We start from the raw sequence: 24,588 nt of genomic DNA, 5'->3' as shown, positions 1-24,588 counted from the left end.
GAGTCAGGCTTCCTCCTCATCCAGGGTACCACCAGCTCCTTCATCAATGATGGCACTCGGGGGGTTATCATTACCCCATATTAAGAGGCTGTCTCCACGTCCTCACTTCTTTTTCTTGCTAATTTTCCCCAGTCCCATCTCTAGGCCAGGGTGAGATCTCACCATCTCCTTTTTCCATCTTCCTGTCCCCACAGCCTCGATTTCTCAGCTCCTTCACTCAGGACCAGCTCATCCTGGATATTCTTTCCTTTGTGAACTCAATGGACTATATCTCAAAATTGCCTGAGAGAGGGATACAAAGACACGGTAAAGTCGGAAGCAATGCTGTCAGCAGTAAATAGTGTTTGGGACTGGAGTGCCCTGCAGGCAAAGGGACAGGAAGGGGAGAGAATGGTTCGACTTCTCTGGAAAGCACTTTAATCATACAAGTGAAGAGTCTTTAAAATGTTTTTATCCTTAAACCTATTCTTATTTCTCTTATCCTAAATAAATCAGAAGAAATTCAAGCAAAGTATGAGTAAAAGGCAATCCAGACCGAGAGAAAAGAGCTGCATCGGTTATGAAGTTTGTGGCTCTAAGTCACAGAAAACAAATTGGTTTAAACAATAAGCACATGTCCAAAGAAATCCAAGGGCACATTGGCCTTTAGGGTTGGTAGGTTTAGCAGCTCAGAAGTCTGGCTAACATACCATGGAAGATGGTTCTTTCCATCTCTCTGCTATTCGTTCTCCAACACTGGCCTCATGCTAAGTTTGGCTCCCCTGGTGGCCAACAGCACCAAACAGCGCTTAGCAGCGTTCTTGTTCCTGTCCAGATGGAGACAGAGAAAGTCTGATTTCACAGATTCTTTCTTAAAAGCAAGGAAGAACGCTCCCCAGCAGCCTTCAGCAAACCCTCCCAGCATTGGCCAGAATTGAGTCACACAGTAATTCACAATCGATCACTAGCTGGGAAGGGGGCGGGGGAGGGTAGAGAAGGTAATTACCCTTAAACCAATAGTCCTACACACTCCCATTGCAATCAATTCCCTGAGTGTACTGCTTCAATTGTGTGGGGAGGGGTGCAATGTTTGGGAGGCAGTCACCTTGTCCACCCCAAGAGCTAAGGCATAACTGCATGAGATGGTAGCATTGATAGGAAAATGGTGAGTTGTCCAGTCCTTTTATGCCATTAATTGACTTGAGCATAAAGGGATTTGGAAATTCCAATATTAGAGCTCTTCCCAGGCTCAAGCCTTTAGGTACATACAATCTAGTCCTTACACATGAGAAAATAAGATTGATTTTGAGAGACCAACTAATAAAGAGTGTAAGGTGATGAGTCATGTGGTAGAGGTAATGCATGCTTCAAAATTTCAAAGAAAAAAGGAACAATGCAACATAAAGTCACCAGAGAACATCTCATGAAAGAGGGGGATTTGAGCTGGTGTCTGATTGAAGGATAAGAAAATTCTGTAGGTAACTTCCCTTTGGCGCTGACCAGCAAGGCAGCTGAACTAGAACAACTTTGAACTATGATCTAGGGAAAATATTTGGTTATGAATATTTTGAAGTTATGATGTCTTCTTGGTACAGATGCTATGATTTTGGACTATTCTAGAAATATGATGATTTTCGGTTTCTGCTCACTTCTAAGAAATTTTCCACGGCTGAATATCTCCAAGATTTTTAAAAATCACTACACAAAATTACAGCGCACCTTGCTGTTCTTGGCTAGATAAACAAAATTTTTTCCCTCAATTATCTTGCCCTCCTCAATCACGTGCAATGTTTAAACTAACTGTTACTGACAGTCCTTTCCTCCTATTTACTGGCAATGTTTTTAGCTCAATCCCACATCCAATTAGGGGAACTTGGAAGAAGGAAATCCCGCAGCAAAATGCCACATGCTTTACGATTTTATTTTAAATACATAATCCTCAAAGGTGTCAACTTGGCAAAGACAGAACTGGATCCTCTCCCTGGAAGGCCCATCACTTAGGGTCCACGTCGGATGATTGGCCTAAAATTCCAGCACTTGTAGGTTGAGGACATACACACACACAAGGACACTATCTCCCAGATTGAAGGTGTAGGTTTCCTCTCCCCTTTCCTCACTCCTGCTTTTCTCAAAGCTTCCCAGCAGTTTTTAGGCTTCTGGGGAATATTTTCAGCACATACTGATGCTCAGCAGGAACACGGGTGATTCCTAACAGCGGCCCAGACACCACCTGACTGTGATCTTTCCTTTCTCCCAGAACAACTGGATTCCCAGGACTTGGGGAAGGCCTTTGTGTTTGAAATAAATAAGTCCTGTACCTCTGTCAGTTTTCTCTGACAGGAAAGCTCTTCCTGCCACCATATAGGTCATTTCCTATTTGTAAAGCATGTGGAAGGTTAAAATTCTTCCCCTTTTTCCATTGAAAGAACCCAAGTTCCAGGAAAACTCTAAAGGGATTCCTACAGGCCCTTGGTCAGGAAGCCGCTAGCCTGAAGGGGCATTCCAGTGGGTTTCTACTCTATCTATGTGGTTAAGCCTGGGCGAGATGATCTTTTTATAAAAGGAGAAAGGTACTCTGCTTTTGTGGGCCCCTTAAGGACCTCCAGCTCTCAGCTAATCTGTACAAAATTAGCAAGTGGGCCAGAGGAGCAGGGCCATCAGCTGGCCACCGCTCTGAAAACTGTGTCTAAGCACACGGCATTATTAGCAGCAAGTGAAAAAAAAAATCGCCTTTCAAGAAGCAAACAGGATGCTAAAGAAGGAGAAGGAAAAGGATGAACATGCGTGGCTGCTGATTCTAGAATCCTCAGATCTGTTTGGATGAATCATTACCTATGACTTCCACGAGAGGAATCTGATTTGACTACTCATCCGATAGAGACTTTTATTTCTGTCTCTCAACATGTGAAATCTATCTGTCAGTTTTAGTTACTACTTAAGCAACAAACATACCGAGGAACATACTGGTCATCTTCTAGAGGTATTCGATGTATATTGAGTAACTAGAAAACACTCTCCCGTCACCCACACACACACATGCACTTTGTCACACGACACTCCCACACATGAAAAGTGAAATTGCTGTGTAATGAATGTAAACCCGTGGGTGTTTCCAGCACTTAGGAGTCCTGCCAGGTGTGAGTGCTAAGAAGGCAGGTGAAGCCCAAGGCTTTCCCCTGGCCAGTGGCTGAGATCCTTATTTGGTGAAGCTACTACCTGTGCCCTGTGTCTCAGGGCCAGGCTGATCCCGCGGGACCACAGCAGGGGAAGTGTGGCTGCTGACGTCTCAGCCCAAAGAGATGAATGGAATTCCAGGCAGCTGGAGTCATGCTGGCTTGGGACAGTGGCTTGGAGACCAGACTTCCAATGACAGAAGCATTAAGCGGCAGCGTTCATGGCAATTGGTGCACCCACAGAAATGTAACCCATACCTCGGTTTCAGGAGCCGAAAAATGAAAAGAACGTTTAGGGAGGAAAAAAAAAAAAGCAAATAAAATGATAGGCAGAGGGTAATTTATTACTCTATGGGTCTGTTCTGTAAATAGTTTAAGACCCTGGAGCCAGATGGTTCTGCAAATCCTCCAACCAGGAGTCACGTTAAGAGGCACGAGTGGGCACAAAATCTGTTTTTCAAGACACAATGTCAATTTTGGCTTGAGGGAACTGGATACGAGTAAGTTTTCTTAACATTCCTGACTAGAAAGAAGCCGTCCTCGCTCGTCCCCTTGATCAGAATACACATACCGCCCCCAAGCGGCAAGCCGTGGAAGCGCCGCAGCCACTGGGAGAAGCGGTCTTCTTGGGGACTTGAACGACAGGCAGCCGCAGAAAGTGCCCTGGACGGGCAGCGGGACCGCGAGCTCAGTACCCTGCCCTGGGGGCCGGCACGACACCACACTCCCCTCCCTCAGCGGGTCAGGCGGAGCGCAGGTGTGAGGCGATGCTGGTGAGAAGCCGGGCGCGTGGTACCCTACCCGCAGGGATGGTTGGATGAGGGTTAACAAGTACTAAGAGGGAACTTCTTTAAGGACAGGTTCTCTCGGTCCCATTTACCCCGTCAGGCTCACTTTTTTTCCCACAAATGGGCTTGGTCTCCAAGTGTCCACCCCTCAGCCATCGCCTAGGCATTCAAGGATACAGGTTTGCCTGAAAGGCCCCCTCAGGGTCTTGGTTGGTTGGCCAAAGCCCCGTTGCTGCTTGGGATGCTCACACGGATCGCCTCGGGCCCGCATGGCGCAAGAGTCAAAGTGCTGAGCCCGCGTGCGCCAAGGCTGCGTGGGCGGGCACCTATTTTTCTGAGAAGTTCCAGGGCTCCTGGGCCCCGACCCCGGCCTCCCCCCTTCACTTTCTAGCTGGAAAGTTGTGCGCCAGGCAGCGGGGGGCGGAGAGAGGAACCCAGACTGGCCCCCCTCCCGCTTCCTGCCCGGCCGCCTCCCATTGGCCAGAGGAATCCCCAGGAATGTGAGCGCCCCTTTAAAGACGCGCGGCTCCTCCACCTCGCCAGCCACTCTCCCGAGCCGGCCGGCGAGCGCGGACTCCCGCGAGCTCCGCCCGCAGCCTCCGACTCCCGCCGCGGCCTCCCCGAGCGCACCGCCCTCCCTGCGCGCTCCAGGACTCGGCGCCCGCCGCTGCGCCCTCGCCTCCACCTCCGGCCGCTGGCCCGTGTGCACACAGGTAAGGGATCTCTGGGCGCCTGCCGAGGACCAGTGCTGCCCCGGCCATCCACCTCGGCCTCCGAGGCTTCAGTCCCCCAGGGCTCCTGGATCTCACACTCTTCACCTTCCCCCATCCTGTCCCTCCCAGCCGCTGGAGGACTCTTCTCGTGGAAGAGCTCCACAGACATCCTCTGCAGCCTTGGAGTTCACAAACCAACTCTCAGGACACCCCAAGATTTTCTTCTATTCTTCAAGTCCTCCCTAAACCTTTCTATCAGCTCTTCAGACGAGTCTCCACTTCCCCGCGCCCTTCTTGCGCCCCCAAACTACACCTCCTGGTCCTCGACTGCCCAAGGAAAAGCCCCCAGATTGTTGGTCTTTGCCCCCCCCCTTTAAAACCACGATCTCCTCCCCTCAACTCTCCCATTTTCTTTCTGATGCCCTCTCCAAAGTAAGTACAGTTATCCTAGCCAATGTGGGGCCAAAGGGGGATCCCCAGGGCCCTTGTCCCAAGCCCAGTCCCCAGTTTTTGCCCATCCTCCCTGCTTTGCTGCCTCTGACGGTGGGCTCTGTGCTTTCTGCTGCAGGCTCCTTGCTGGGCACAAACAGCTCCACCATGGGGCTGGCCTGGGGACTCAGCGTCCTGTTCCTCTTACATGTGTGTGGCTCCAACCGCATTCCAGGTGAGTCTATATAATACCTTTTAAGGGGGGAGGGAAGGGGAGGAGGCGCTGGTTAGCCCAGGTGTCTCCCTCCTGTGCTCTCCTCTCCCAGCTGTTTCTCCCCTGAGCCCTGATTAACATCAGGATGCAGGTTCCCTCAGACACAGTGTTTCTTGAGCTCTTTCAGTAGTTGCCAGGAGTTTTCATCCTGTCCCTCTGACCCCCACCCCTCGGAGCTGAGCCCCACAGCCCTGGCCCCAGCCTAGAAGGCTCACTGTGTGTCTCACTCCTGTCTAACAGAGTCTGGGGGAGACAACAGCGTGTTCGACATCTTTGAACTCACGGGGGCTGCCCGCAAGGGCTCTGGACGCCGGCTGGTGAAGGGTCCTGACCCTTCCAGCCCAGCTTTCCGCATCGAGGATGCCAACCTGATCCCCCCTGTGCCTGATGACAAGTTCCAAGACCTAGTGGATGCTGTGCGGGCCGAGAAAGGGTTCCTCCTCCTGGCCTCCCTGAGGCAGATGAAGAAGACCCGGGGCACTCTGCTGGCCGTGGAGAGGAAAGACCACTCTGGCCAGATCTTCAGTGTGGTCTCCAATGGCAAGGCGGGCACCCTGGACCTGAGCCTGACCGTGCAGGGGAAGCAGCATGTGGTGTCCGTGGAAGAAGCGCTCCTGGCGACCGGCCAGTGGAAGAGCATCACCCTGTTTGTGCAGGAGGACAGGGCCCAGCTTTACATCGACTGTGAGAAGATGGAGAATGCTGAGCTGGACGTCCCCATCCAGAGCATCTTCACCAGGGACCTGGCCAGCATCGCCAGACTCCGCATCGCAAAAGGAGGTGTCAATGACAATTTCCAGGTGAGGTCCCCTCCTCTGATTCCTGGTCCATGGGGTCCACTGCTAGCCAGCTGACCTGTCAGGAGGGCTATAGCAGGAGAGGCAGGGGTTCTAGTACGGGAGATACTGCCTGTGGACTAAAGCAGTGGTTCTCCAGCTTTAGGGAGCAGCAGAATCACCTCGAGGGCTTATTAAAATGCATAAGTTTCAGATCCAGTAGGTCTGGGGTGGAGCCTGATAATTGGCATTTCCAACAAGTTCCAGGTGAAGCTGGTGCTTGTTTTCTGGGGACCACACTTTGAAAAACACCAAAGGAAGCAAGAAATGGTTTTCCTGTAACAGCCTGTTTAAGCCTTAGATAGTCTTTATGCGCTTCTTAGGAAAATAACTTTCAGATGCATTCCACCAACTGTAATATTGCTTGACGTGGATACTCTGTATGAGCAGAATAAATACCACTTTGCTATTTGATTCCTCACGGGGATGTAGTGGGTCTCACATGGTTAAAATAGTGAATATTTGCTGCTGCAGGTTTTTCCCTGCTTAAACTTCTAGATCTTTGCAGCTGTGGCTTTGAAACTCCCACATTTAACTCTTTGACAGTGGACGGTGGGATTATATCCTCTGGTCTTAGTATCAGATTCCATTTCCTGTGTACCCAGTAGGCTGATAACTCAATTCTTTGTAAAATACTGAAGACTTGGCAGAAGACACAATTAAGATTTTGAAGCTGTTTGGCAATTTACGTCGGTGTGTTATTTTGACATGGTGATCTTACAGGGACCTCTTTCAAACTGTCGGAACATCTATTGTGTGCTTTCCCTAGCAGAAAGTCTTCCCCTCATCTCCTCCCCAACACTCTACAAGTCATGTGTGTCCTCTGCCCACAGGGGGTGCTGCAGAACGTGAGGTTTGTCTTCGGAACCACACCAGAAGACATCCTCAGGAACAAAGGCTGCTCCAGCTGTGAGTACTCAGCTATTTTTAGGGAATATCGGGAAATCAGGGGGGAATTTCACCCAAAACAAGCTGAGAAATTTAAGCAATGGAGGTTGTGCATAAATTTCCCCAAGGAACACAGTTAAGAGGTATACAGAGGTGACCTCAAAGGGTATCTCACACACACACACGCACACACACTTCCTCACTCCCCCTTTCCCTCTGTCCCCCTCTCTCTCTCCACCTGCACTTCTCGCCCCAAATGAAATGTCTTTACAGCTAGGGACTCGAGGGGCTGGCTGGTGAGAGCATCTGTTCAAAGATCTTCTGTCACTTTTCTCATTGTGTTTCTTTGTTTCTTGGCAGCTACCAATGTCCTCCTCACCCTCAACAACAATGTGGTGAATGGTTCCAGCCCTGCTATCCGCACTAACTACATCGGCCACAAGACGAAGGATCTGCAGGCCATCTGTGGCATCTCTTGTGATGAGCTGTCCAACATGGTCCTGGAGCTCAGGGGCCTGCGTACCATCGTGACCACGCTTCAGGACAGCATCCGCAAAGTGGTCAGTGGCCTCTGCCCCCAGCCCTTTAGCATGAGCCCCTAAAGGTATATCACAGATGATCCTGAATGACCGAAAATGAGTTTGGACACTAATGGTCTTTCTCCCCCATTTAGACTGAAGAGAACAAAGAACTGGCCAATGAGCTGCGGAGGCCTCCCCTCTGCTACCACAACGGAGTTCAGTACAGGAATAATGAGGAATGGACTGTTGATAGCTGCACTGAGTGTCGCTGCCAGGTAAGGGATCTTTACGAACTGAAATACGAATTGATGGCATGTGTTTGAAGCCACAGATTCTGGGGAAATACCCAGATGGCCACACAAGCTCTTTTTATGTTCCATGGCCTGAGACCAAAGTGGTTTTTTTAAGATGCAATTATGACACCTATAAAATCTTCAAACTCTCAGAAAGTTTTTCAAATTCTTAATTATGCCCCAGGCTAGGTATCTGAAAGAACAAATCTAAGACATCTGCATAATTTACCTGCGTTAGTTCAAAGGCTAAGTGTTGAATGTCAGGCAGATAAAACCTGGAACATTCCTTTTCTTTTCCCCCAACCCTGATTTGTATTCAGCTATGACAGAGATACTCATACAGTACTGATTGTTGTTCAAATCACTGAGCCTAACATTGTTAGGCTGTAACTGTCTCCTTCACTCAGATGGCACTGCCACAGTGTGTGTGTCACTCTAGCCCTCCCCACTGCCGGGGGCAGGTGAGTTTGAGGGTTTACCTGGCTCACTGAACAAAGTCAAGCTAAAGTACAAATCACGGGTTGCTGCATTTGTGAGCAAACCCATTAAATTCCCATTCTTCTTCAATATAATATAAAGCCAGATCTATCCATGAGGGAAAAAATCCTCATTGATCTTCTTTTCCCCATAAAGATAAAATTGAAAAAGTCCTGGCTGAGTTTCGAGTTCAATTTCAGACATAGATTAATAGATTTGACCCAGGATGTTGGTGATTCCCTTTGGATAAATTCTTCATGCTGTAAGTTCCACCAATGATTAAGTGGCATTTAAGAAAGAACTCTCCAAGGAATGGAGGGGCAAGGAACTAGCACTAGCACGTTCTCCACAGTACCGGTGGCTGCAGTACAACAGGGACAGATCTTCTACTGGAATCATTCCAGCTAGAGCCTTTACAGTCCTGACCACGTGTCATTGTGTAATTGAAATGTTAGAGTATGTAAACTGCTTGCAGTATGCTCAGTAACCCATTTTTCCCTCGCTCTTGCCCTGCAGAACTCAGTCACTATCTGCAAAAAAGTTTCCTGCCCCATCATGCCCTGCTCCAATGCCACAGTTCCTGATGGAGAATGCTGCCCCCGGTGTTGGCGTAAGTTCCTAAAACCGCATAACCGTTCTTCACTGACTAGGTCGGTTCTCCATAAACCCTGGACAGCTGAACACAGCACTGGAACCCCACCCCCACCTCCACCATGTCTTCATTCAGTTTCTTGCAGTAGCATCTGGTTAACTGATGACTAGTCTGGTGTATACAGCCCAAAATTCCATTATGACTAAATCTTAATACCTTTCTGGATTATAGTATAGGCAATAATGATCTTGGTATAGCTTACTGATTCTGGTTTTATGCTTTGAATAAGGGAGAGATGAATATGTAGCAGCAATAGCTCTAAGTTGACTGCTTTTAGAATGGGACCTTATGGCCTGGAGTTAAATTTCACCAGAGAAATGGATGGGCTATAGCGAGAGCATTGGACTTCATTGGGCCTGAAAGTTCTACCCATTTGATCTGCAAGAATAAGAGGCCTGAGAACATCAGCAGTTTGAGTTTCAGGGCAGTAAAAGAAAGAAGGCACGATATTGTTCTGTGGCACACTATCCCCGGTTTTTGTTGCCAGTATAAATCAATCACTTTGAAGGTAGTAGGTACAAGTCATGAAGATGACTCATCACAACTAAGATAAGGAATAAAACAGGAAAGCCAGCGCTTGCCCTTCACACACACACGGCTCAGAACAGCCATCCCATGCAGGGACCACGTTAGCAGTGTTGGCACTGTAAGAACCATCTGTGTATCTGTTTCTGTTCAGCATTCACCTGAGGTGGGGGCTAAAGGGAACAAAGCTAGCTGGAGACTAGTGGAGTTTTGAACTTGACTCAGGGATTGCTCTGAGAACCTCCAGCTGATAGCAAGAGAAAACAAGTTCTCCGTCTTGTGCCTGCTACAGCTAGATGTGATTGTAGTCATGGTGCCTGGGCAGATTGTAAACAAACACGTCCTCGTCTTGTGAAAATACTTGCAGAGAAGGCCCCACATGCTAGAGTGAGAGAGCAGCACACTGATCACCCTCATGACCGAGCCAGAGCCAAAGCCAACAGCAGCTGAGCTGCCTTCAAGCTCATCTGCCAAACACATGGTCTGTGCCTCCCTTGGAAGTCAGAAGTGACTCCCATAAGCTCCCTAAAACTCAGGTATCCTTGGAAGCCTGAGACTGGAAATGTCTACCCAGATATGTCAGTCAGGAAAGGGAAATTCATTTGAAATGCTGAAAGGAGAAAGGAGGCAGCAATGAGTAGCACACACTGGGAGAAGGACATTGGCCCGATGTTGTACTGATCCATTGACCCGATGGTATACAGGGATGACCTGGGATAGACCCCTTGGCTGCTGGCCTAAGAGAGAGATTGCTTTTCACCCTCTGGCAAGGGAAGAAAGTCCGGAACAGTCTAAAGCAGTTTTTAGTCTAAAACAGTCCAGAGCAGTCTAAAGAAAAGCTTCTCTTAATGATCGTGCACTAAATGAGCCCCTTTCCCCTGCAGCCAGTGACTCTGCGGACGATGGCTGGTCCCCATGGTCTGAGTGGACTTCCTGCTCTGTGACATGTGGCAATGGAATCCAGCAGCGTGGCCGCTCCTGCGATAGCCTCAACAACCGATGCGAGGGCTCCTCTGTCCAGACGCGGACCTGCCACATTCAGGAGTGTGATAAGAGATGTGAGCATCTTGGTCACTTAGGAATGTGGGGAACTGACCTTGTCATCAGCAAGAGCAGCTCCATAGCACAGCGGTTAAGAGCACAGGTTCTAGGGGCCGGCTCCATGGCTAGTGGTTGGGTTCGTGCGCTCTGCTGCGGTGGCCCAGGGTTCAGATCCTGGGCGCGGACATGGCACCCCTCATCAGGCCATGTTGAGGCAGCGTCCCACATCCCACAACTAGAAGGACCTGCAGCTAAGATACACAACTGTGTACAGGGCAGGGTTGGGGAGACAAAGCAGGAAAAACAAAATATATTGAAAAAAAAGAGCACAGGTTCTAGGATCTCTGGATCTGAACCCGAATTCTACCACTTATCTGTGCATCCTTGAGCACAGCTGACCCTCTCTGAGGTTCTTTCCTCATCTATAAATTGGGGATAATAGTTCTTGATAGGGTTACTTTGAGAATTTTATATCTACAATGCATTTAAAGCAGTTAGCACAATGCTTGGCTCATGGTAAGCATCCCATAACCATCAGCTCTGTACTTCAGTTAAACAGGATGGCGGCTGGAGCCACTGGTCCCCATGGTCATCTTGCTCTGTGACATGTGGTGATGGTGTGATCACAAGGATCCGGCTCTGCAACTCTCCCAGCCCCCAGATGAATGGGAAACCCTGCGAAGGCGAAGCTCGGGAGACCAAGGCCTGCAGGAAGGATGCCTGCCCCAGTAAGTGTGAACATGGCGGCACCCACGCGGCCGCTCGGCCCAGCTGGTTGCTTGGCATCTTCGGCCTCCAGTCCAGTGGGTCATGGAGGGGAAAGGTTACTTCCTAGAGAAACAAATAGAAGCAAAGTCCTGCATGCTCAGCAGTTTCTTTAATGAAAAACAGAAAGAAAACCATTTCAAACTCACCCTCTTCCCAAACATTCTTTTCATGTGTCAGGAGCAGAGGTTTCTTGAACAAACTTTAGAATTTTATGCAACAGTAAGATGTCTGAAAATTGACCCTAATTTTGGCATATGGTTCATTTTCTTACAGTCAATGGAGGCTGGGGTCCCTGGTCCCCGTGGGACATCTGTTCTGTCACCTGTGGAGGAGGGGTGCAGAAACGTAGCCGGCTCTGCAACAACCCCACACCCCAGTTTGGAGGCAAGGACTGCGTTGGTGATGTGACAGAGAACCAGATCTGCAACAAGCAGGACTGTCCAATTGGTGAGCCCGGCAGGGGACAAGACCACCCTTAGGAGTTTCTTACTTCACTGAATGCCATGGTCAGCATTCAAGGGGGTTCCAGCTTTGAAAGGTCCCGAGTGGTTTGATTACTCTAAAATTACAGGTGGACCACATAATCTCAACAAGTTGTCAGTTACACAGACCCTACCATATTTTACACTGTATTGTTTTTTAAGTAGCCAGCATGGCAGTAACAGCAGCTCAGACCAACCATTTGCTGTCTCTCTCGCCTCAGATGGATGCCTGTCCAATCCTTGCTTTGCTGGTACTAAGTGTACTAGCTACCCTGACGGGAGCTGGAAATGTGGCGCCTGTCCCCCCGGTTACAGCGGAAATGGCGTCCAGTGCGAAGATGTTGATGAGGTGAGCAACTGAGGGCTCAGTTACTAGACCTAGGAAAGCAGCTCACCTGTCCTGTCCTTTCCCCATGGCAGTGTTTGCTAAACATGAAGCTAACTGTTGTTTCTTCCATAGTGCAAAGAAGTGCCTGATGCCTGCTTCAACCACAATGGCGAGCACCGGTGTAGGAACACAGATCCCGGCTACAACTGCCTGCCCTGCCCGCCGCGCTTCACTGGCTCGCAGCCCTTTGGCCAGGGCGTGGAGCATGCCGCTGCCAACAAACAGGTAGACAGACGAGGCTAGGAAACCAGAGTCTACAACTAGGGGAGGGAGGGAGGGAGGAATGTCATTTTATACCCTTCACAAAAAACAGGGAAGGGGGAGAATGTACAGTCTAGTTTTCAGAAACACGACTAGAAAATCCATTGTAAATCCTGCAGGGGAAAAATAGTCCATCACACTTGAAAAGGTTGCTCTGCAGTCAGGTGTGAGTCAGTGGACTTATAAATGCCTAGGTGCTGAAATTGTTCAGGAAAAAGAGACACAAAGCAGTGTTAGCCTGTAACCTGGACATCCTCGGGGAGAATGGGGCAGGACCAAGGAAGCCACACTCCTCCCCCCAGAGCCTCTGTCTATTCAGATGATGGGGATCTGGGTTCTTCTCATTTCCATGGTATCTGGGGACTCTTGAAGGCTCTGCCTTAACATCAGGATGTTGTACCCTCAGGTGTGCAAGCCCCGCAACCCCTGCACAGACGGGACACATGACTGCAACAAGAACGCCAAGTGCAACTACCTGGGCCATTACAGCGACCCCATGTACCGCTGCGAGTGCAAGCCCGGCTACGCAGGCAATGGCATCATCTGCGGGGAGGACACGGACCTGGACGGCTGGCCCAACGAGGACCTGGTGTGCGTGGCCAATGCAACTTACCACTGCAAAAAGGTACAACCAGCTTCCCTCGTGTGCCTCCAGAAAGAAGGCACCTCGCCCTTATCTAAGAAATAGGCTAAGGAACTGCTTAAGGCCTGAAAATGCAACTGAAAGATTAAATCTGCCAAAGGCACTAATTCTCATTAATATTAAATCGCTTGGTGGCAAGAACACGAATGGGGCAGGTCCTTTTGGCAGTTGTGTTCCAGTCAATTTTGTCCAAAAAAAACCATGTTCAGTGCTCTACCAAATGCCAGTAGAGTATGACTTGTGTTCCCAGCATGTCTAAAGCCTAGGGCATTTATGAAAATTATATATAGCTCTTTCTCCCAAGAAAATGTTTCATTTTTTTTCTTCCCATGAAAAGTATATGCTGTTCCAGAGCAGCATTCAGTTCCTTTTCTGTTTGCAACATTTGGGTCCCTCCCTGTGCAGGACCTGAGCAAAAGGCATGCAGACTGTGGCCATAATGTGCATCTTCTCTTTCCTAGGATAATTGCCCCAACCTTCCCAACTCGGGACAGGAAGACTATGACAAGGATGGAATTGGTGATGCCTGTGATGATGATGATGACAATGATAAAATTCCAGATGATAGGGTAAAAACAAAATGCTTTCCTTCTTCATCTTTTCTATTCAGCAACAGTGAAACTCTTTAAGATTCAATGAAATTACAGGATTATAGGGAGAAATATACCAAACTGCTGAGATAATTAGAAATTATTCATTATGTTTCAGTAGTTTAAAGACATAGATGTTGCCAAGAGAATTTTCAAGTAAGTTTTGTTTTTCATCACAACTTCCCCTCTGCAATTTGAGCGGGAAATTACGATGCATAAACAAATGACACTGCTCCCCAGATTCCCTGCTCCCCAGATTCCTTTCAAATGTCCTGTCTTACAGTGAAGTTTACTTCGGGCATACTGAGGACCAAGATGATACGATATTTACATCTCACTGACTTGTAACCAGCAGGAACCCATTTTTCACTTATGTCCTGGCTCTTAATTTTTGCTGTGATCATTTTACACTGGGTACTCAATCAGTACATACACTCAGTAGAAAACAGGTGTTACAGACTTCTGCAGTTTTATATTATGCATGTGGTTTGAGGCTTGAGCTGGTTTCCCAGGCAATGTTGTAAAAGGTTCATTTCTTCTCTTTGCAGGACAACTGTCCATTCCATTACAACCCAGCCCAGTATGACTATGACAGAGATGACGTGGGAGACCGCTGTGACAACTGCCCCTACAACCACAACCCGGATCAGGCTGACACGGACAACAATGGGGAAGGAGACGCCTGTGCTGCAGACATTGATGGGGATGGTAAGGCGCTCCCTGACTCCATCAGGCCCTAGGCCATGGTGACTGTGCCCACCTTTCAACCTTCTTCTCTCCAGCCCTGGCTGTTAGTGTGCAGTTGGGTTGATGTACCTGAGCTGGAGACTCTATCTCTTATTTGTCCCCTGTCTCTGCAGGTATCCTCAATGAGCGAGACAACTGCCAGTATGTCTACAACGTGGACCAGAGGGACACGGATATGGATGGGGTTGGAGATCAGTGTGATAACTGCCCCCTGGAACACAATCCAGATCAGGTAGGTGGCCTCCTTTCAGAATCTTTCAGTAAAGTTGGAATAGCCCTCAAGAAATAAAGGGGTTAAATAGAATTCAAACACTCCTATTACTGTGGCTCTCAATGGTCTCATGGCCAACTATAATATTTCCATGTAAACAGTTTGCCTGATTTGAGCTCCTGGCAGAATCCCATATAGGTCTTCAGTGTGACAATCTTGTAACTTCAGTCTTCTTCAAGAAGGTCTGTGTGACTTGCTCAGTATGAGCCACCATTACTAAGATAAATTATACAAAGCAGAAATCCGTGACTAACAACTCTTTAGTAATAGTAATCATATTTAAGACTAAAAGTTGGAAAAAAAAATACCCTTAAGCAAAATAAGCAACCATTTTCATGGCTCATGGTACGATCTGGCTTTAAGAAAACCTTCAAACTAAAAATACTTCCAAAAACTGAAGAAATCCCCCTTTGTCATTCTTCAAAAGTGTATGGCATTGCAAACCCATCACTCTCTGCCTGTACTGGGAACTGCTACCAGTAGACATTGGCCAGAACAGGTTCCATGTCTGGAAGTATTTCCTTTCTTGTGTAATTGCCCATCATTATTTTCTAGGGATGAAAGTTAAGGCTTTTTTTTTTTTTCCTAAAATGCATTGTTCTGGAAGCTTAAGAACCAGCTTTTAAAAAATATTTTGATAAGATTCAAGCAATTAGAAATCCAGTTTTTCCTCCTAATATGGCTCTCATGAGGTCCTGTAAAAATGAAAAGCACCAGGATGAACAGCTCTGGGGCCTTAACAAGAATGACTGATGCGGGAGAGCTTTGCTCATCAGAGGACACTGAGGGGCATCTGTTTTGAGTTTGGGTCTTACTATAAATTCAGTTTCTTCAATATCATTTAATCTCCCCGGATGAGTTTCTGGTTCCTCAGATGGTAATAAAATTTATAAAAAGATTCAGGTATTATGTGAAAATCTTACTAGCAAAGAGCTTAAATACTAGCAAGAAAAATTCCAGTTTGTGTATAAACAGTTCCTGAGAATCCCACGCACACGGAGTAATGTAAAAATACTCTAAGAAACAGAGTTTTGAAAATCAGAATTTTGACTTTACCTGAGCCAACAGATGACAATCCTTATGAACTAGATGTGTAAAACCAAATACCTAAAAAAGAAGATAGTTGATCCTCGCCATACACATTACCCAGTGTGCACAAAAGGCAGTATGTTTCCATGAGTTCATGACCTAAGAGTAGAAGTTGACATGTCAAACATTTTACAATTGAAACCTTCAATGGAAAATAACAGAGTGTACCCAAAGAATTTCATTTAACATTAAGATATAAGCAGTTAACATTGCATTCTATCCTTCGTGATTAAATAATGCTTTCTACTTAATTTTATTTAAAAATTTTATATTTAAAAAAAAAATCTCCTAAATATCCCTTTATGAAAACAAGGATCAAGAAAAAACTTGTAAAATTTGTTGATATTATCTTCCCACAATAGCATATAGACATGAAACCCCACTGGCCATATCAAACCTTAGAGAATCTTCCATAAATTATCTTGAACACTGATGACTTACACTTCAATCTACCCTCCATTTCTCTTTTTCAGCTCGACTCTGATTCAGACCGCATTGGAGATACCTGTGACAACAATCAGGATATTGACGAAGATGGCCACCAGAACAACCTGGACAACTGTCCCTACGTGCCCAATGCCAACCAAGCTGACCATGACAAAGATGGCAAGGGAGATGCCTGTGACCACGATGATGACAATGACGGCATTCCTGATGACAGGGACAACTGCAGACTTGTGCCCAATCCCGACCAGAAGGACTCTGATGGTAAGTCAGTGGAGCCACTTGTAAGAGAGTAACTGAAACCATGGCTGTCTGGATTGAGAAAATAAAAACAAAGCTGAATGCATTTGAAAGGATGAAGAGACTAAATGCCAACTTTGACAAGATGGTGAATTTCTGACACCAGTAGTAATAGTATTTCAGAATTTCACTGAACTCTTGCCCTTTTGACCTTAGGTGATGGTCGAGGTGATGCTTGCAAAGATGATTTTGACCACGACAATGTGCCAGATGTTGATGACATTTGTCCTGAAAACGTTGATATCAGTGAAACTGATTTCCGCCGATTCCAGATGATTCCTCTAGATCCCAAAGGGACATCTCAAAATGACCCTAACTGGGTTGTACGCCATCAGGGTAAAGAACTCGTCCAGACTGTCAACTGTGATCCTGGACTTGCTATAGGTGAGTAATGAGTTCTTCAAACAAAAGGCTAACATACACATGAAAGAAGCAAATAGAAAAGCTGGCAGTAGCATCTGTCCCTGTGGGTACTGAGGATGTCTGGGAATACAATGGAGAACCTTTTGAAGGCTACAGGTTTTGACCTGGGTCTGACCTCATCTTCCAGGTTATGACGAGTTTAATGCTGTGGACTTCAGTGGGACCTTCTTCATCAACACCGAGAGGGATGATGACTACGCCGGGTTTGTGTTTGGCTACCAGTCCAGCAGCCGCTTCTATGTTGTGATGTGGAAGCAAGTCACCCAGTCCTACTGGGACACCAACCCCACGAGAGCTCAGGGATACTCAGGCCTTTCTGTGAAAGTTGTGAACTCCACCACAGGGCCTGGCGAGCACCTGCGGAATGCCCTGTGGCACACAGGAAACACCCCTGGCCAGGTAAGAGCAACGCCCTGCAGAAGGGAGAGAAGGGGCAGGTGCTTGACTCGCACTAGGGATGCTGTGCTTGATCAAGACTCCCAACAGGGAGTCGAAGACATCAAGTTCAACATCACCAATTGCAGCTTTAAGCTCTGCTTTGTAAGAACATAATAGCGTCTGAGAGGGGAGCTCGCCATAACCAAGAGTTACCCCTCAAATCCAAAGGCAGTTTCAGCCTCTTCAAACAAAAAAGCTGCTTCTCTTCCCTCTTTGTTTCATATGTACATTCAAGGACACACATCAAATGAAGGAGGCCTTGGAAAAAAACCAACATCACCACCCTCTAATTTAGGTCAACTTGGTCCCTTTAAAGCCCTGTATCTTATGGAATGAAACATAAATCTTCACATGATGCAACTGGGCTTCAACCTCTTCTTTTCCTTTTCCTTCAGGTGCGTACCCTGTGGCATGACCCTCGTCACATAGGCTGGAAAGATTTCACTGCCTACAGATGGCGTCTCAGCCACAGGCCAAAGACAGGTTTCATTAGGTAAGATCCACAAGGATCAAATTTCACTTAGAATCACACTGATGGTAAGAAGGAGGAGCCCAAAAAGTAGGGGTGTCACTAATGAGAGTTTCTTTTTCCTGCAGAGTGGTGATGTATGAAGGGAAGAAAATCATGGCTGACTCAGGACCCATCTATGACAAAACCTATGCTGGCGGCAGGCTAGGGTTGTTTGTCTTCTCTCAAGAAATGGTGTTCTTCTCAGACCTGAAATATGAATGCAGAGGTAGGAGCCACATACAGTGCATGTACAGTTGACACCTCTAATTCAGACTGACATCGAGAATGCCAGTTATGGGACAGTCTGATTGAAAGGCTGTTTTAGAGACAGGGTTATTTGTATTTTGCTGTTGATACAGTGATGGAAATGAAATAATGCCTATGAACTATGGCTTGTGAAATCCTGAGTCCTTGTTAACAGTATCAGTTTGCTTAGCAACCTCAGTGTTCTTCATACACAGTGTAAAGATCAACAGCAGACAAGCTCCTGTAGAGTTGAGACCATGTTAATAACACTTTAGAATTGTAAATGTTTCTGTGTCTTTCTCACTACTTAGAGTTTTAGTTGTGCCATTACAGCACAAGTTGTCTTTCACAACCTCTCGCTGTATATGAGGAGGACAAAGGAGTATTGCCTTCATATTGGCATGTTAAAAATTCATTTTCACTACTAACCTTAGCATTTTCTTCTCCATTCTTTTTCACTCAGTGATTATTAAGCTTTCACTGAGTTCAGCATTGGGCCTACCACCAAGTAAGTGCTTCATAAATGTTTCCTGGGCCAAGGCCTGATGCTTACAAGATCAATCAGAGCAAAAAAAGATGGTTGATTTTACTCAAAAAAAAAAAAATTATGATGTAATCTTTGAGTCTAGAAAGTTTTATTTAAAAAATTCAAACTTTTAACTTTGAAGGCCTTAGAAAGCATAGCGTAAGTTCTGGCAGGTCGCACTCTATTAATCTCCTAGCATAAGGTCAGCTTATAAAATTAAATGTTAATGTATTAGAACAATCTTAAATTATGCTTTGAATTTAACTGATATTAAGATGACAGTGCCTTTATGAATTAGTTGTTTATATATTTCTGTGTTTGTTTATTTAACAGATTCCTAATCATCCAACTGTTGATCAAAAGACTGATCATAATTGATGCTGGTATTGCACCTTCTGGAACCATGGGCTTAAGAAAACCCCCAGGATCTCTCTTCCCTGCCTTCCTTTTTTCTCTGCTTGCATCAGTGTGGACTCCTAGAACATGTGACTTGCCTCAAGAAAATGCAGTTTTCCAAATCAGACTCAGCATTCATCCTCTGAATGAGAAGAGACTCACAAGAATATAAACAATTACTTTGTGCTTTTGAAAAGGCAAAAGCATCTGCTTGCTTCAGTGGGAGGGTGCCTGCTCCACACAGCTTTTGTCACAGAGCAGGTGCTGTTGTGAGGCCATCTCTGAGCAGTGGACTCAAAAGCGTTTTCGGGCATGTGAGAGAAGGGAGGACTCACGAGAATTAGCAAACCAAACCACCCCTGACATACTCCCTCAGGACTAGGGGGAGCCGGGGCCAAAGCCCAGCGGGGAGGGCGCACACCCCAGAGACGATCGTATGAAGAAAATATGGAGGAACTGTTACATGCTCGGTACTGAGTCATTTTCAGGGGATTGAAAGACTATCGCTGGATTTCATGATGCTGACTGGTGTTAGCTGACTAACCCACGTAAATAGGCACTTAAGTAGAAGCAGGGAAGGGAGGGAAAGACTGGCTTCTGGACTTCTTCCCGATCCCCACCCCTTACACATCACCTGTAGTGACTGGGGAGGGAGTCGGAAGTAAACCAGTGTAAGGCAGTGCTGGCTGCCTCTGCCTGGTTGCATTGAAACTGTTGGTTTTCTTCCGGATGTAGCTTGTGCAGATGTAGCAGGAAACTAAGAAAACCCACCATCTCAGTGAGCACTGGGCTGCCTCCCCAGGGAGGGGCAGCTGTGCTTGTATTTTTATGGTTAGAAAGGCACAAAAATATTATCAACTTATCTAAAACATTCCTCTTCTCTCTTTTTTTTCCTGAATATCATAGAGTTTTCCAATTCTCTTTTGGATTGTAAGTTTTTGTTTTACAAATGCTTTACAATGTAAAATATTTATTTTTTACCTATTCTGGAGGATCTGTCTGAAAGACTATTCATGGACCAGGAAGAAGCGTAAGGACGATCTATGTCATCTTTGTTACAAGTCTTCATGACTGTCAGATTGTAAATACAGATTATTTATTAACTCTGTTCTACCTGGAATCTAGGTTTCGTATGGAAAGTACCCGAGAGCAGGTAGTTGGGATTTATCAGCAAATCTCTCACAAGAATGGCACAAGGAAAACAGCCCAGCGAGCTGCTCTTCACTTTGTGCTTAGCTTGAATGATTTGGGATTCTTTCATTTTTTTCCTTTGTTTTGTCTTTTTAAGTGGAATTAGTTGGTTGTCTATTTGCAAGTGTTTCTAGATTGAAAAGCAAGCCAGGAGGCCTTCAATACTGTTTTACCCCATCCCTTGTGCCTATTTCCAGGGAGAAGAAAAGCATCTACACTTTTTTTTTTCATTTTTCCAAAAGAGAAAAAAATGACAAAGGTGAAACTTATATACAAATATTACCTCATTTGTTGTGTGACTGAGTAAAGAATTTTTGGATCAAACAGAAAGAGTTTAAGTGTCTAACAAACTTAAAGCTACTGTAGTACCTAAAAAAAAAAAGTCAATGTTGTACATAGTATAAAAATTCTTTGCAGAAAAGTATTCCCAGTAAGGAAATAGCATTGAAATGTTAAATACATTTTCTGAAAGTTATGTTTTTTCTATCATCTTGTATGCCATTGCTTTATTTTTATAAATTATTTTCTCATTGCCATTGGAATAGATATCTCAGATTGTGTAGATATGCTATTTAAATAATTTATCAGGAAATACTGCCTGTAGAGTTAGTATTTCTATTTTTATAAAATGTTTGCACACTGAATTGAAGAATTGTTGGTTTCTTTTTTGTTTTTGATTTGTTTTTTGCTTGTTACCCACCCCCCCGTTTTTACTATTTGCCAATACCTTTTTCTAGGAATGTGCTTTTTGTGTACACATTTTTATCCATTTTACATTCTAAAGCAGTGTAAGTTGTATATTACTGTTTCTTATGTACAAGGAACAACAATAAATCATATGGAAATTTATATTTATACTTACCGTAGCCATGGTTATTTGTTCTCTACTGGCTTTATGTTATAAGCTATGGGTAAATTCTATTGTTAAACCATACGATTCAGGAAGACCAAATTGCTTAAGCTTAGAATACGCATTTGCTAGTTTTGTAGAATAAAAGAACAGAACAACAAACCAGCATGCTACATTAAAAACACAATAGGGAAAGAGAAATAACCTCCAAGAGGCAGACCCCCAAAAGGATACAATTTCATATTTTACTAATGTCAGTGTGTGATGTATTGAATCCCTTTCAAAGTCTAATTCCGTTTCTAAAAAGAACAATGAAAACAAAGGGATAAAGAGGAGTGAAGCACATACAATTCTCACAGTTACATTTTCTGATCTATAAATGATGGCACTGGGTGAGCAACACAATTGCATGTTGTGGAGAAGCTTTAGAAGTAAGTGTTAATGAGGGAGGAATTGTCCTTGAAAATTCCTCCCTCAAACTCTATAGATAGCACTTTCTGGAGAATGAATATACCTTTGGTCAAAAACAGATTATTAAAGAGAAAGAATTTGGTAGAAATATATATATAGAGAGAGAGAGAGACACACACACACACATAAAATATGAAATTATTTTGTGAAGAGAAGGCCAAAGCATTACAATAAGCAGAATTTGAGTTTCAGGTGGGCTAACCATGAATATAGAATACTGACCAATTAGTTTCCAGTTTTAATAAGAACAGGTAGAATAAGAAGTTTTATGAGTTGGTTAAGGTCTTGCTTGGAGGTCCATTAAACACTAGAAAGGACTGGCTGAGTAAGACAGAATCTTCTTCCCTTGACAAATATATTATTCTACCCTAGATAGACGAGAATAAAATGCCAAATCATTTTATGTTACCCAGGTGAAGAATCAGGAACTAGAAGGTGTTCATAACAGTTATAGAGTTTGGAAAACTGACTTGAAAGAAAGAACTCTTTGAAACATGACATCATTCATCCTCAGAGTAATTCAATATGGGAAGTCTTTGAGAGAATTTTAATTCAGTTTTAAGTAGCAGACCAAAAATAACTGAAAATATCAAGATGGGACAGAAAAAGGATCTGAGAAGAGGAGCTTTTTTCCCAGGTATGTTTCATGTTTACTCTGGGACTGACCTTCAAATCAGGTTATATTGAAATAAACAACTTGTTAAAAATTTAAATTATGCCATCAAGATAATAGTTTTCCTCTTAAGAGAGTTTATTGCCATGCGTTTCAGAGAGATTGAAGGGCAATAAAATTTTAGGGTCTATGGAACTTTACAATAAAAGTGGTACCAGCAGTTTTGTTGGAAGAAGAGTAATAAATAGAAAAACTGTAAATTTTAAGATCCTAAATTCATTCCTGAAATGAATTAGCTCTGGTTCTTTCATACTTTTCCTTCTCTATCTTGTTTTGGGGCAAACACTCAGGTCTAGAGGGAACCTTAAAAAAAAAAAACACTAATTTTTAATAAGAACTCTCTCTCTCCCTATCAGGGTAATGGTTTTTTTAAAAAAAAATCTAGAAGAGTGACATCAGCATCATGGCAGAGTGAGTTCTTCCCTCAGACTCTCCCCACTAAGATACAATGAAAAGGACATTCATAAACCAACGAGGACATTCACACAACACAAAAGACATTTGAGAGACCCAGGCAGACATATGTCTGAAGGTAGAAGTGCTGTACCCCCCAGGGGGAAGGGGAAGGTGGTAAGGGGATCTCCTCTCCCTCCCTGGCAGCAATCTAGGGTGCAGGGCCATGGGCAGCTCTGAGAAAAAGGGGGAAGGGGTTGCTCTCCACAGGAATGCCTTCTCTCTCCAAGTTCCCTCACAGCCCATCAGAAAGTTTCACACAGAGGAGGCTAAACTATTGCGGGGATATTTGTCAAGTTATCACCCCAGGAGGGCAGGTAGCAGGGCAGAGCGACAACACCCCCAGGATTGCACACATGAAACAAAGCACCCCTCCCCCCACCTGGCACTCCAGCTCAGCTGGCCAGCCAGAACACCTGTGCATACCTTAGAAAAGCAGCAGCTGCCAGCGGGCAATCACAGAAACGCCCTGTCAGCAAAGATAATACACAGCTCCCAACACCTCCCTCCCACCCCCCGCCCCTGCAGTGGCAGCAGGTGGAATCTGTGACCAGATACTATCACTATGCGAAGGAGCAAATCCACCACATCAAATAGTATGAAGAAATATATCAATACTCCAGACCAGAAAGAAAATGACAAGCATCCAGAAATCAATCCTGAAAGCACAGAAATTTACAATCTAAATGACAAAGAATTCAAAATAGCTATCATAGAAAAACTCAACAAGTTACAAGAAAATTTAGATAGTTCAATGAAATCAGAAACAAAATTAATGAATAGAGGGAATTCTTCACAAAAGAGACTGAAACTATAAAGAAAAACCAATCAGAAATGTTGGAGATGAAAAATACAATGAATGAGATAAAGAAAAATATGGACTCCCTGAATGACAGAGCTGATATTATGGAGGACAGAATCAGCAATCTTGAGGACAGAAATATAGAAATGTTTCAGATGGAGGAGGAGAGAGAACTAAGACTAAAAAGAAATGAAGAAATTCTCCGAGAAATATACAACTCACTTAGGAAATGCAACATAAGGATTATAGGTATTCAACAGGGAAAATGGAGCAGAAAGCTTGTTCAAAGAAATAATAGCTGAGAACTTCCCAAATCTGGGGAAGGAGCAGGAAATACAAGTAAAAGAAGCTAATAGAACTCCTAATTATATCAATGTAAAAAGACCATCTCCAAGGCTTGTAGTAGTAAAACTGGCAAAAGTTGATGACAAAGAAAAAATATTAAGGGCAGCAAGGCAGAAGAAAACAACTTACAAAGGAACCCCTATCAGTCTTTCAGCAAATTTATCAGCAGAAAACTTACAGGCTAGAAGAGAGTAGAATAATATATTCAAAATTCTGAAAGACAAAAACTTTCAGCCAAGAATGCTCTATCCAGTGAAAATATCCTTTACATATGATGGAGAAATAAACACTTTTCCAGATAAACAAAAGCTGAGGGAGTTCATCACCACAAGGTTCCTCTACAGGAAATAATGAAGAAGGACTTCATACCTGAAAAAAAAAAAGAGAGAGTTCACAAAGCCTCAAGCAAGGAGATAAATAGGCAGATAAAATTTAAAAATTGCAGCACTCTATCAGAACAGATTTGCAAACAATTATAACATTATAGATAAAGGGAAGGGAAACATCAAAAATAAATGTAATCTCATTTTAACGACAAACTCAAAACACAAGATGGAATAAGTTGTGACAAGAGTAACTTAGAAGAGGAAGAGCAAAGGGATGGAATCAGCTTAGCCTAAAGAAAGAAAAGGCCATCAGAAAATGGACTATCTCATCTATGAGATTTTTCATACAAACCTTATGGTAACAA

At 44.8% G+C, this 24,588-nt stretch overlaps 1 protein-coding gene across 1 annotated transcript; it reads left to right on the top strand.

The window, feature by feature from the left end:
* The first annotated feature begins 3,744 nt into the window (after window positions 1-3,744).
* On the top strand, window positions 3,745-21,160 carry THBS1 (thrombospondin 1). The gene is made up of 22 exons (XM_070625473.1): window positions 3,745-4,653; window positions 5,222-5,317; window positions 5,597-6,156; window positions 7,026-7,101; window positions 7,441-7,640; window positions 7,754-7,876; window positions 8,888-8,981; window positions 10,433-10,606; window positions 11,141-11,317; window positions 11,631-11,804; window positions 12,061-12,188; window positions 12,300-12,452; window positions 12,895-13,113; window positions 13,593-13,700; window positions 14,270-14,429; window positions 14,582-14,700; window positions 16,302-16,536; window positions 16,729-16,956; window positions 17,123-17,394; window positions 17,829-17,926; window positions 18,031-18,170; window positions 19,050-21,160. The coding sequence occupies exons 2-22, from the start codon at window positions 5,251-5,253 to the stop codon at window positions 19,055-19,057; spliced, it is 3,513 nt and encodes a 1,170-aa protein (XP_070481574.1). The 5' UTR covers window positions 3,745-4,653; window positions 5,222-5,250; the 3' UTR covers window positions 19,058-21,160.
* Window positions 21,161-24,588: the final 3,428 nt, after the last annotated feature.

Source organism: Equus przewalskii, chromosome 1 (genome assembly GCF_037783145.1).
Source record: "Equus przewalskii isolate Varuska chromosome 1, EquPr2, whole genome shotgun sequence".
In the NCBI taxonomy this organism is placed as follows: Eukaryota; Metazoa; Chordata; class Mammalia; order Perissodactyla; family Equidae; genus Equus; species Equus przewalskii.
This window is presented reverse-complemented; position numbering and strand designations above follow the sequence as displayed.